The sequence below is a fragment of the Daucus carota genome, chromosome 4, assembly GCF_001625215.2.
Source record: "Daucus carota subsp. sativus chromosome 4, DH1 v3.0, whole genome shotgun sequence".
Lineage (NCBI taxonomy): Eukaryota > Viridiplantae > Streptophyta > Magnoliopsida > Apiales > Apiaceae > Daucus > Daucus carota.
The window spans coordinates 31,946,970-31,958,734 of NC_030384.2; the positions used below are offsets into that span (position 1 = coordinate 31,946,970).

General features: G+C 37.2%; 2 protein-coding genes across 3 annotated transcripts; both read right to left on the bottom strand.

Annotated features, from left to right (window-relative positions):
* Positions 1–1,004: 1,004 nt before the first annotated feature.
* Positions 1,005–5,801, bottom strand: LOC108218070 (iridoid oxidase). Of its 2 annotated transcripts, XR_010291202.1 has the most exons (5): positions 5,448–5,801; positions 4,975–5,135; positions 4,374–4,719; positions 3,460–4,280; positions 2,931–3,343 (listed from the first exon to the last, which is right to left on the bottom strand). XR_010291202.1 is itself a non-coding variant. In XM_064091694.1 (3 exons), the coding sequence occupies exons 2-3, from the start codon at positions 2,880–2,882 to the stop codon at positions 1,218–1,220; spliced, it is 1,560 nt and encodes a 519-aa protein (XP_063947764.1). In that variant the 5' UTR covers positions 2,883–3,343; positions 3,460–3,586; the 3' UTR covers positions 1,005–1,217. The 2 variants fall into 2 exon arrangements, 1 of the variants encoding a protein (XP_063947764.1); XM_064091694.1 differs by lacking the exons at positions 4,374–4,719; positions 4,975–5,135; positions 5,448–5,801 and adding an exon at positions 1,005–1,850 and having other exon boundaries at positions 1,956–3,343; positions 3,460–3,586.
* A 1,461-nt stretch (positions 5,802–7,262) lies between these two features.
* Positions 7,263–11,371, bottom strand: LOC108216679 (probable glycosyltransferase At5g03795). Its single transcript, XM_017389507.2, has 4 exons — positions 10,828–11,371; positions 9,259–9,503; positions 8,344–8,689; positions 7,263–8,088 (listed from the first exon to the last, which is right to left on the bottom strand). The coding sequence occupies exons 1-4, from the start codon at positions 11,137–11,139 to the stop codon at positions 7,414–7,416; spliced, it is 1,578 nt and encodes a 525-aa protein (XP_017244996.1). The 5' UTR covers positions 11,140–11,371; the 3' UTR covers positions 7,263–7,413.
* Between the last annotated feature and the right edge of the window lie 394 nt (positions 11,372–11,765).

Consider the following 11,765-nt stretch of genomic DNA (forward strand, 5'->3'; position numbering starts at 1 on the left):
AAGAAGAAAAAAAGAAGAGAAAGAAGAATATGGGTCTCCTGCGACGACTATGATTATTTAGATTGAGTGTCTGATAAGGAGTCGAGGAGGCGGTAGTTGAAGAGAGGAATGAGAAAGAGAGGGGGTCGACTCTCATTAGGATTTACGCAGAGTGTGTACACTGTTATACAAAAACAAGATATTGTTTTTTTGAAACTTTTTATTTATTTTTAAAATTTTAATTATATTCGAAATTGATTTTCGTTGCTTCTCATTACAAGAATGGTTGCAAGTACTGGCTTCGAAGGAATCAATCTGCTTCCTTACCAATTTAAAGTACGATGTAAGGTGAAACTTGCAAGTATTTTAAACCCTTAAGCCTTCATTAATGATTCAATTTAAAGTCTTCAGCCATTTAGAAGCTTTTGGCGCTCGTTGCTGCCCTGTGAGTGCAGAAGTCATACACATTACCTAAGCTGCCGCCTGTGAGTGCAGAAGTCATACAGATTACCTGAAAATATATGATTAAGGTAAAGAGCATAGATTTCCTACGCTGATGCAAGAGAGAAGTCCCCCAAGAAATGCATTACTGATGTTGCTCTTGCCACAAGAAATACAATTTTTCTCATTTCTGCGAGTTACTGTATTGGTGCGCCGAACTTTTCTAATCCGTCATTCTATTCACTAATCAAACAACATCTACCCAACTCAGATGCTACTACTTCTGGAGCATCTTTCAGCACTAAAAAAATATAAAAAAAGTTTTTCAACAATATTTCATTTTCCGTTATCCGTAAAGGGTTCTGGTCCCAGCAACGGGTTGCCGGAGAGTGTTTATATAACATACACATCCAGGGGTCGGAACTATATTTCAAGGTCCAGATCCAAGCAATTTTTTTTGCCATCCGCTATAATTTTCCGCGGATCGGACTTAGGAAAGAAGTCCGATCCGCGGAAAATTATAGCGGATGGCAAAAAAAAAAAAGTTTGAATCTACACCCTTGAAATTCAGATCTAACAATTCTGAAACTGTGTGTTGGTCAAGACTCATGGCATATGAGGGCTAGGGAACAAAACCCATCTATAAATAATTAAATATAGTCAACCTCCTGATTCCGACAATGTTTGTCAGCATTCATAGACTATTTATTTACACGAAGGGAAGTAGAAGCAAATATCTGTGATGACAATGCCCATGAAAAGGCAGCCATACATAAAGGACTGACAACTCATACTGTTTAAATGATCATTTCATCCTTAACCAAGATTCTTTTTCTGGGAATTGCTTTCAAAGGCTCCAGCTTTCGCAATGTTATACCCATTCTTTCTGCCATGTCTAAACTCCCGGGAGTGACTGACCTGTCAAGCTCCCAGTCGAAAGTCCAGAGCAAGGTGGCCAAAGTGAGGTGAAGAACTCGGTGAGCCAGTGCCATTCCAACACAAATCCTTCTCCCAGATCCAAAGGGAAGCAACTCATAGTGTTGCCCGTTGTAATTAATATTCGAGCCTATAAATCTTTCGGGCTTGAAAGACAAGGGGTCTTCCCATGCATCAGGGTCCCTTCCGATTGCCCACACATTTACAAAAACTTGGGTGTTTTTGGGTACGTGATACCCCATAAATTTGGTGTCTTCCTTTGAATTTCGTCGCATCAATAGAGGGATTGTCGGATGTAGTCTCAAGGTTTCCTTTACCACTGCTTGCAGATAGGGTAGTTTATCCATGTCACTCTCCATGACCCTTTTGTTAGGCATGATCACACTTTCAAGTTCTGTTTTGACCTTCCTCATCGATTCAGGATTGCGTAATAGCTCTGCCATTGCCCATTCTATGCTACTGCTTGTCGTTTCTGACCCCGCGAAAAACATTTCCTGCAACAATTACCAGCTTTTAATAATTGATGCATCAATGCTTTCAAAAAAATAATTGATGCATCAATGAACAAACTAGGCCTGTTTAAGAATTTTGATGATTACCAGTATGATGATAAGTATATTCCTCTCAGAAATTTTGTCAGGTCCTTCTTTTCCGTCACCTTGATACTCCAAAAGGACATCCAAGAAGTCCTTCTTCACCTTCTCTGTCGATAGAGATTCATGACCCCTGTCTTTCAAAAAGCTGCTTATGATATTCATGGCTACGCCCATGTCTTTAGCCATATTTTTTCGAACTTTAAATGGATCAAACGGCTTCAAGAATGGCAGGAAGTCTGCCAAGTTGGGTGTCCCTGCCCACTTCATCACTTGGTTCATTGCATTGAAGAATTCTCGTCCTTGATTGGAAGATAAATCCAGAAGATCCTTCGAAAGCATGAGGTTCCCCACCAGGTTAAACGACATGAGAAATAAGAGTTGGGCTAGTTCGACTTGGCCTGATCTTCCCTCAACTTGCGAGGATGCAATGTTCTGTTCTATCCAGCAAACCAGCTTCTCAACACACTTCTCCCGGATCTCGGTTGAATCATTGATTCGTTTAGTGACTAGGAACTCCGTGGAGCAGAGCTTTCGTATGGTGCGCCAATATGGACCGTAGGTACCCATGGCTAGTGATCCTTGGTTGTATTTGCAGGCTGTTAGTGCATCCGGGACCTGACGATCAGAGAAGGCAGCATCATGGTTCTTGAACAGCTCGGCCGCAGCTTTGGCTGATTGTATGACCATGGTATCGACTAAACCAAGCTTCAACCAGAGAACCGGTCCATACTTTGGTCGAAGTTTGTAAAAGTCCTGGTGTGGCATGGTTCCTAGATCGAAAATATTTCCAACCAGAGGCCATGCTGGCGGACCTGGTGGTTTTCGATTAGGCAAGCCGATTCTCCCATATAACCATCTGAGCACAAGAATTGTAGGAAATGAAGCTAAAAGAGCCGCAGTCAGCCACGTAAACAAATGATTGCCCTCCATTTCTAATCTGTCTCACTCCCTCTCTGCATTCTTCCTTTGAATGGCAGTACTATATATGGAATAGTTGGAATGGACAGAAATACATAGTGATTGGTGCTATCGATATAAGATAGAACTGCTATGAAATATTCTATATCTCTGTATTATATTAAGAAGGCTTCCTATCTGTTTGCAAATCTTGGTTTTTCCGAAACAATATACATCAATCTGTCATCGCCTTGTGACAAAAAAGAAAAAGAAAGAATAAAATCTGTCATCATCTTGTGACAAAGAAAAATAAAAAAATAACATCTGTCATCGTCTTCCATTACTTCTTGCAAGCAGGAATAACACGATTTCTATATATGCAAGTACTGTCATGACTGTCTTGATCACATCACCGAGGAAGCCATTTTGATAGGAATGCCGATGTCCTCTGAGGAATGTGCCTATAGTTCTAGTGTTTTAGATGCTGTCAAGTTCTAGAAATAAGAAAACAAATTTGTGTTTATACATAGTTTTTTACATAGTTTTCCATCGTATTTGCTCATTGTCAAATTAGATGAATATGTTATGCAACAAGTTTAAGACAAGTTACCTGATTGCTGAGTTGAAATGGTACTTTCTGAAAGCCGACTCCAGGATACATGTTGTTCCTAAATGAAACTTTTTCACATAGCTCAACTAAGAATTGCTAGATGTATACTCATCAACATAAACATGGAACTAGATCTCTACGATATATAGTTATGCCAAATTTTGGGGAACTCGAATGTTGAGTCTTCTGAGCCAAATGGAATGAAGAATCATGTGGAAAACATCAAACTTCTTGGGTGGAGAATGAATTTCAAAATGTCTTCTAACTTGCTTACCCTTGCTCTGCAACCTTATATATTGTTTCTCGGATATTCCCATCAGTATCTTCTTTAAATCTGGAATATCCTTAACCGCAATTTCAACAGAAAATGTCTTCCAATTAAGTACATCACCGAAAGGTTTGATATAACCATCTTTTATCAGTACTGGAACACACCCCATATAAAGTGCCTCCACCATTCTTGGACTAGCCACCTCATAACCGCTAGCGCAAATGCAGAACTTGCTTTTTCTCATCATTTTGTAGTATGATTTACCTTTGGGTAGGTATTGGTGAACTTGAACATCCTTGTCTTTATTCTCCCAGTGCTGTAATAGTATTGGCCTTATTGGACCATGAACTCCTCCTGCAAAAAACACTAGGATGTTGCGCTCTGATGGCGATGGTCCTCCTAGCATCCCCTTTGTAGTGCCATCTGGCAGGTGAATTTCCGGGATTGAAACATCTTTTGAAGGGATGAATTTTTCTGAGGTGTTGGCATTACAAAATGCTCTAATGGAGTTCTTGTATAGCTCTGGAACTGCAAAGGAAAGCTCTGGACCCTGCAGCGCAACATTAGACCACATCAACATTCAATCCCTTGTGTCTAGTCACTAATATAGCAAATAGTATTATTAAGATAAAATCATTTTTACCCAATCATGACAAGCTAGCATGAAATGGTCAGCCCCAAGACTTCGATTCCAGTAAGGATGTTTTGTGGAAATAACACTGATATAATCACGGACAAAGTTTTTCATAGCACCCCATTCATGGGAGTCTACGACATAAACATATTGAGTTATCATTACTACGCTTAGGGAAAGAAAGTACACATGAGCCTCATCAGGATTCCTGGTTCTGAAATTACTGACTTCCAAATTCTGTATAAAGTATCCCTCTATCGCATAAATTTGTTTGCAAGGGCCGTGGTGAAATATTGGGGGCTCCCCTTCTTCATATATGTAAATCTTGAACTTCTTTTCCATCTCCATGTAGCTTCTGCAATTCAAATGTATTCAGTAACTTCTTCGTTTAGTGATTATTAGATAAGAACGATTCTACATATCAAAACATCCAAGTTATCATGCAATTAGAAGAACTCCTAAACATAATTGTTAAAGTACATCTGAAACTCTGGTTCAACCTCAAAAGCGAGTTCTGAATATAACATAGACCAATACATTCAGTTGAATTCCATCAAACAAGAAATGTATGAACATTAAAAATATTTGATAGAATGGCTATTACTATTACCTGTGGAAAGCAGGAGCATTCAAATATATTGAACCTTTCGGAACATAGGCCGTGTCGTTTCTATGTTCACTGCCATTACAGGCTTCCTTTATAGCAGCTCGGGCCTGTACCATGCTTGCCTCAATTTTCACAGTGGAGGGAACAGTTCTATTATTCACTGTCTGTTAATATATCAATACTGGATTAGCTACATAAATAAAAAGGTATACTTGATCATCTGAAGCAACTTTCAATTTTTATTTTTCAAAGTGCCGGTCACAACTTTTATGACATACAATATGTCAGAACTCCGGAGAAAAAAACACAACACAAAAAAAACTGAGAGCATATGCACTCATGGATAACCTCTTCTCTTTCGAACTAATTGTGTTCAATTAACGTCAATCAAAAATTCCGACTCATCATGCACGTACAAGAAAAGACATTCGAAATAGTTAGACCACAAAATTGATAAGAAGAGATGATAAACTTACTGGTGGCCGAATGTTGGTGATGGATCCTTCCATGGGTGAAAAGTCAAAACGAGTTGATTGAGAGACTAGAGAGTCGTTTGAGAAAGACTTTAGAAATAAATTATTACTTTTATTATTATTATCACCACCAACTTTCCATGTTGTGAGTAAAAAAAAAGTAGAGCTTCTTGAAGCGAGCAGCACGATGATCCCAAACGCCATTAAAAACGGGACAATAAAGCACACAAGCTTCGAACCAGATATCGATGATGAGCAACATTTTGAAACGCTTTTCCTCAACTCATCCATTTTCCAATTCCTCGAGTCCGCGTCTTTATAAATTCCGGGCTTTTGATCTTCCTTTATAATAACAATAAATAATAGCGAGGTTTGAGTTTTATTGGTAAAGGTGAGTAGAAAAGAGTTGCGGAGTATCAAGTGGAGTGTAAGAAGAGGTAAGAATTGGATTACATACGGCGGAGTTAAGACATCTACATATTTAAGCTCCTAGATTAGTGCCATTTTCGTAGCTACATTAAGGCGTCTCGCTCTTTAGTTATCTGCACGTAACTGCTATTTATGGTGTTGAGAATAACTTCCGTGTCTTGTGGCATTTTATTAAGGTTTCCGCTCTTATTTCAACTTCCGATTGACACGCTGGTTCCATTTTTAGCTATTTAATTTAAGATGCCAAATTTAAATTTAGAATTTCTCCATTTTGTAAGAATACTATATGGTCCTGGTGAAATCTCTATGATCATTAAGCCCTCCTCATAACATCTCAAAGTTCTGGACCTTCCCATATATAAAATGTTAAGCACAGGTGATACAGTACGACTTCACAATTAACTATGTAAAATTTCGAGACCAGGGCCGGTTTTGAGGGAGTGCAAGAAGTGCAACAGCACAGGGCCCATGAAAATTTAGGGCCCCCAATTTATTACTCCCTCCGTCCTTTTTTACATGTCCTTTTTGAAAAAAAAATTTGTACCAAATTACTTGTCCACTTCTCTTTTCAAAGCAACTTTTTGTATGTTTTTTCAAAATGAAACGACTTCCAATGTTTGACTAGCATATACATATATACACAACTCTATCTAATTCATTACATTTATTAGGGATATGTATGAAAACAAGATATCCACCTAACATTTTCTTAAGATGCGTTATTTTTTCAAAAGGGACAAGTAAAAAGGACGGAGGGAGTACTACTTTCTATCTTTTGGTATACTCAGGATAAATATAATACATTATTAATATCTCTTTAATTTTTACCGTTATTTTATTTAAATACTAATCAATTCTCAACACCCAATACCCAGCCATGCACGTCTTTTCTTATTCCTTCTCTCTCCTTACAAACTAGTAGACTGCACAAACATTAAATCCCACACGGCCACACACATACTTAAGTCTAACTACTTAAAAAAAACAATTTTTCAGTTGTAGTAGTCTAATTTATTTATGATGTCATGTTATTTTAAATATATTAAAATTTTGTTTTGTCATTTGGAAGGGTCTCATTCTTAAAGTCAGCACAGGGCCTCAAAAAAGTCTCAGACAACCCTGTTCGAGACCATAGAGCAAACACAAATTTCCAGTTTTAGTGAAACAAATAGACCTGTAAAATGCAATTAAATCAATAATTATCATAGTAGTTTTGGCCAATTCCTTTTGCATGTGAAAACGTCAGCAAACTTAATAAGCTTCACCATCAATAATAATGATGATGAACCCCATAAATACCTTAAACTGAAACTAACCACGTCATGATTTTCGAAACCTTTTGGGATACCCAGTAAAAAAGAGCAAAACTGGGGCTGTAAACCACACATCATAAGACATTAAACCACAACTTTATTGCTCTGGACAAACTTGCAAAATTGACTCTCATAACTTGCATAATGTACATAAAGTTGTTCTACATAGCTTCTTTGATTAGGTAACTATGATCCAAAATTGTACGCTTGAGTCGGTCATCTAACTATTATAAATCTGCAGAAGCATGAACCCTTACATTAAGCCTTCTAAGCCATACCGAGTGCAGAATCATATGGAAGACATCATACCGCTTAGGAGGCCAACTGACCTCAAAATGCCGCCTTACTTGTTTACCTCTCCTCTGCAATCTTATATACTGTCTTGTTGATATTCCCATCAGAATCTTCTTCAGGTTCGGAATTTCATTCACGGGTACTTCAACTGAAAATGAATTCCAATTGAGGACATCACTAAAAGGTGCCACATAGTGATCCTTGACGATTACCGGCACACACCCTGTGTAAAGTGCTTCGACCATCCTAGGGCTAGCCACCTCATAACCACTCGGACAAATGCAGTACTTGCTTTTCTTTAGCATTCCATAGTATGAGACCCCCTTCGGAAGGTATTTATGAACTTGAATGTCTGTGTCTTTGCCTTCCCAGTGCTCTAGAAGTATTGGCCTGATAGGTCCATGAACCCCACCCGCAAAGAATGCCAGTATTGTCCGCTGTGATGCAGATGGACCACCGATTAAGCCATCAATTGTACCTGATGGGAGAAGGATTTCAGGTATAGAAACATCTTTGGAGGGCCTAAAACCTTCTGAAGTATTTGCATTACATAGACCACGTATGGAGTTTCCAAATAGCTCAGGAACAGCACCTGAGATTGAAGGCCCCTGTCATGTATATTCCAGATGTCATGCAACACAATTACCAAGCATATACTAATACAGTATTGTATCATCAAATGTTGAACTCAGATAATGCTTAAACATTTTCAAAATACATGCTAAGAAAAACAAGGCGAAGTATTTTATACTCTGAGAGAGCATTTTCACTAGAACGAAATGAAAAAAGGAAAACACCGATAATTTAGCAAGTTAAGAGTTTTAAGTACTGTTTTTGAACTAATCCGTTAATAATGATCTTACCCAATCATGACAAGCAACCATGAAATGATCAGCTCCAGTACTCCGATTCCAGTAAGGATATTTTCCAGCTAAAACACCTACATAATCTTTAACTGTTTGCTTCATTGGCTGCGAGTCATGGGAGTCGCGAACATATATATAGTGAACCATTGCAGTAATACTCATTGGAAGAAAATAAGCATGGGCTTTGTCAGGATCTCTCGTACGAAATTGGCTATTCTCCATTTGATAGATGAAATTTCCTTCCGTTGAATATATGCTCTTGCAGGGGCCATTATGGAACACTGGAGGTTCTCCTTCTTCATACACATATACCTTGAAAAGCTTTTCCATTTCCAGATAACTCCTATGATTAGAAAAAGAAATCAGTCGCACATAATTCCCAATGCAGGTGCTAATTGTAAAAGAACATTTTAATCCTAAAAATTCACATTTTTTTAATCAATATATAATGATTTGTATCTACGGGTGATACCAATATTTTCATCTCCATTATTTTTACTTCAGAGCATAATAAACATTTCACAAGTAGAAATACTTGTGTGAATGGGCTATGAGAATAAAAGTTCGAAACAATAGTTCCTCACTATATTAAAAGCTGAGAACATTAACCACTGCCAATTGATATATCATATTCTTAGCACTATTTTTATTTATATATCTGCAACCTTTCTTCATTTTCTGCTTGTATCGCATAACAAAGATATAATGAGATATATCATATTTAAAGTTTTCTTTTACTTCTTTAGCAAAGATTTTCATATTCTTAGCAGTTAGCACTATGTTTTTTGAATATCTCTACTACCCCTAATCATTTTCTCCTTGTATGGCATGAACAACTATATAATGAGATATATCAACTTAAACTGTATATATAAGAAATTAGAGAGATTGATGATCTTTGAAGTTGTACACCTGTGAAAAGCAGCTGCATTCCAGTACATTGGCCCTGTTGGGACATAATCAGGGTCATTTGTCTGATTGTCAGATTTGGCTTTCCCAATTGCAGCTCTGGCTCGCACAAGACTTGCTTCTAGTCGGTCCAAACTGCTGTAAGTGTGTTGTATTCTATTCGGTGTAACAGCAGGAGAATCGTTCAACCTTGACTGTGGAAAGTTACTGGACATGGTATCGTCTAATATTTCATTCTCCTCCGCAGCCTGTTTATAAATTACATTTCAAATAGTTCAACATTTAGAGCTTATGTGCTTGAAAGAAGAATCTCAGAGAAAAAAAATGCAACACAAAACAGAAAGACAAACTTACAAGGACCATGTTGATTAAAATTGAAAGTTGAAGATCTAATAATAACATTTTTTTGTGGTTCATCGCATTTTTCGCGAAAAAATAAGTAGATACAGAATTAAATAAAATTAGAAAAAATAACTGATAATATAAATTAAATAAATCATACGAACTAAAATTCTCCATCCTCAAATATTAGTTAAGAAACACAACCAGGCATTATACACTATATAAAAGTATGAAGTTTTGAATATCTGATACTTGCCTACTTGGTGCAGACCCCAAAGAAATAGATGAAAGAACAGAAGTTGATATTAGCAACAAAAGTACACACAGTATATATTCTCATGAGACACACTTTTGATATCCTTTTTTTCCTTGCCCATTAACCACAGATTACATAGCTGCAACATGGATAATCAGTAATCACTACTCCCCCCGTCCCACTACTTTTTTTCCATTGCTCATACACACAGTATAGTTTATATTTTTTTTTAAAATTTTTTTGTTTCTGAATAAAAATCTAAAATTTTAATTATTATTTAGAAAAAAAAATTAAAATAATTTATGAAATTATATTTTATAACGGTCTGTGTAAAACCATCTATCTCAAACATATATTACAATTGTCAGGGATGAGGGAGTATATTTTATTTACTATATCTATACCAAAACAGCAATTATAATTGTGCTTCTCTCTATACCAAAACTAGGATCTGCATTTTATATCCCATTCAATTCAATTTAATATACATTAATTAATTCCTTTAGGGACAACAAACGTAATATGTGGGTGAATTAAACACAAAAGGAGTATTCATAAATTCGGATTTCACAGATGCAGTCAAGATTTTATTAAGGAAATCAAAGACTATATATATTAATGATAAAGGGATAATAATATTGACTCTTTCACAGCTGGAAAATCCCAGATATGTGAAAAAAAATCAAACCTTAACATTAGCTATGGAGAATGACTACTGACACAAGATCACACTGGAAGAACCCCGTACAATCACCAGCAAAAATAACATTTTAACTTTATTTTTAAAAAAAAGACAAAAAACAAGTTTAAGGTTGAAAAGTACAAAGACAGTAGTTTCAAAGGGGATGTATGAATTAAGATGTGACACTCTAAACTCGTATGTCTGAATGAACAGATATACACGTGAGAGAGAGGGAGAGGGAGAGAGAGAGAGAGAGAGAGAGAGAGAGAGAGAGAGAGAGAGAGAGACTGACTGAAGGAGATTGAGAAGGAACGGCAGCTGCCTCAACAGAAAGTGGAGGAGAAGCAGAACGCTGAAGATTATAATCATCAGAGAGAGCTTCTTGTTTATCATCACTGCCGCCGGCTACTCTTTGCCCAATAAAATCTCCACTTTTATCTTGATTCCCAAACGACGAAGATGCAAGTAAAGATGAAGGTGCCCAATAATTATTCGAACCATTTAAACCAATCAAAACAAAAAACCCAAACACCAAAATCAAAGGCACCATATAAAACAACAGCTTTAGTGGTGGCGATAGCCTTGATTTGCACCCCCACATCATTTTCCTTATCTCTCTCCCAGCTTTCTCTGCTATATAACCCGGAGAGATTGGGAGAGATCGGGAGAGATTTTAGATTTGTTGTGTTTTAGGGGGTTTTTAGTTGTGTGGGTTTTGGGGTGATGAGTTGGTATAAAGAAGATGTGTAATTGGTAACAGATGTAAGCTATACAATGCCCAAGCCGCCTCTGGTTTTTTAAGTAGTGTTGTTTTTGAGTTTGTCATGCAAATTTGTGTCTCAGTTTCCGATTTTGCCCCTGTCACATTTACTCTCACTCTCCCCTTACCCCTGATGTCATTTTTGGCTTTTTCCCATCTCACCGCCTCGATTGCATATCATTATATACTCGCGACCCATCCTGTGGCGGTTTCGTTTCATTTTCACGCCTTTTGAAAGCCATGATGGCGAGTGACGAAGGCGCGTGGATTTTGCGCGTGGGTGTGGTGTTGGTGAAAATGGGTAAGAGAGCTGACGCAGCATAGGAACAAGATGTGAGCTGTAACCTTGGACATATCTTTCTACTTTTTACTTTCTTTTTATTTTCCTAAAAATAATATGTCTATTTATTTCTTTTTCAAGGTTTATTTTGTTCAATTCTGTTTGTTTCTAAAACTAGGCGCATAAGTAA

Coding starts and splice junctions, on each gene's coding strand:
- LOC108218070 (XM_064091694.1), bottom strand. CDS start 2,882: ATGGAGGGCAATCATTTGTTTACGTGGCTGACTGCGGCTCTTTTAGCT. Junction 1,851..1,955: donor ATATACTTATCATCATACTG/GTAATCATCAAA, acceptor TAATTGTTGCAG/GAAATGTTTTTCGCGGGGTC.
- LOC108216679 (XM_017389507.2), bottom strand. CDS start 11,139: ATGATGTGGGGGTGCAAATCAAGGCTATCGCCACCACTAAAGCTGTTG. Junction 9,504..10,827: donor TTCCTTCTCAATCTCCTTCA/GTCAGTCTCTCT, acceptor ATTTATAAACAG/GCTGCGGAGGAGAATGAAAT. Junction 8,690..9,258: donor AATGCAGCTGCTTTTCACAG/GTGTACAACTTC, acceptor TTCTAATCATAG/GAGTTATCTGGAAATGGAAA.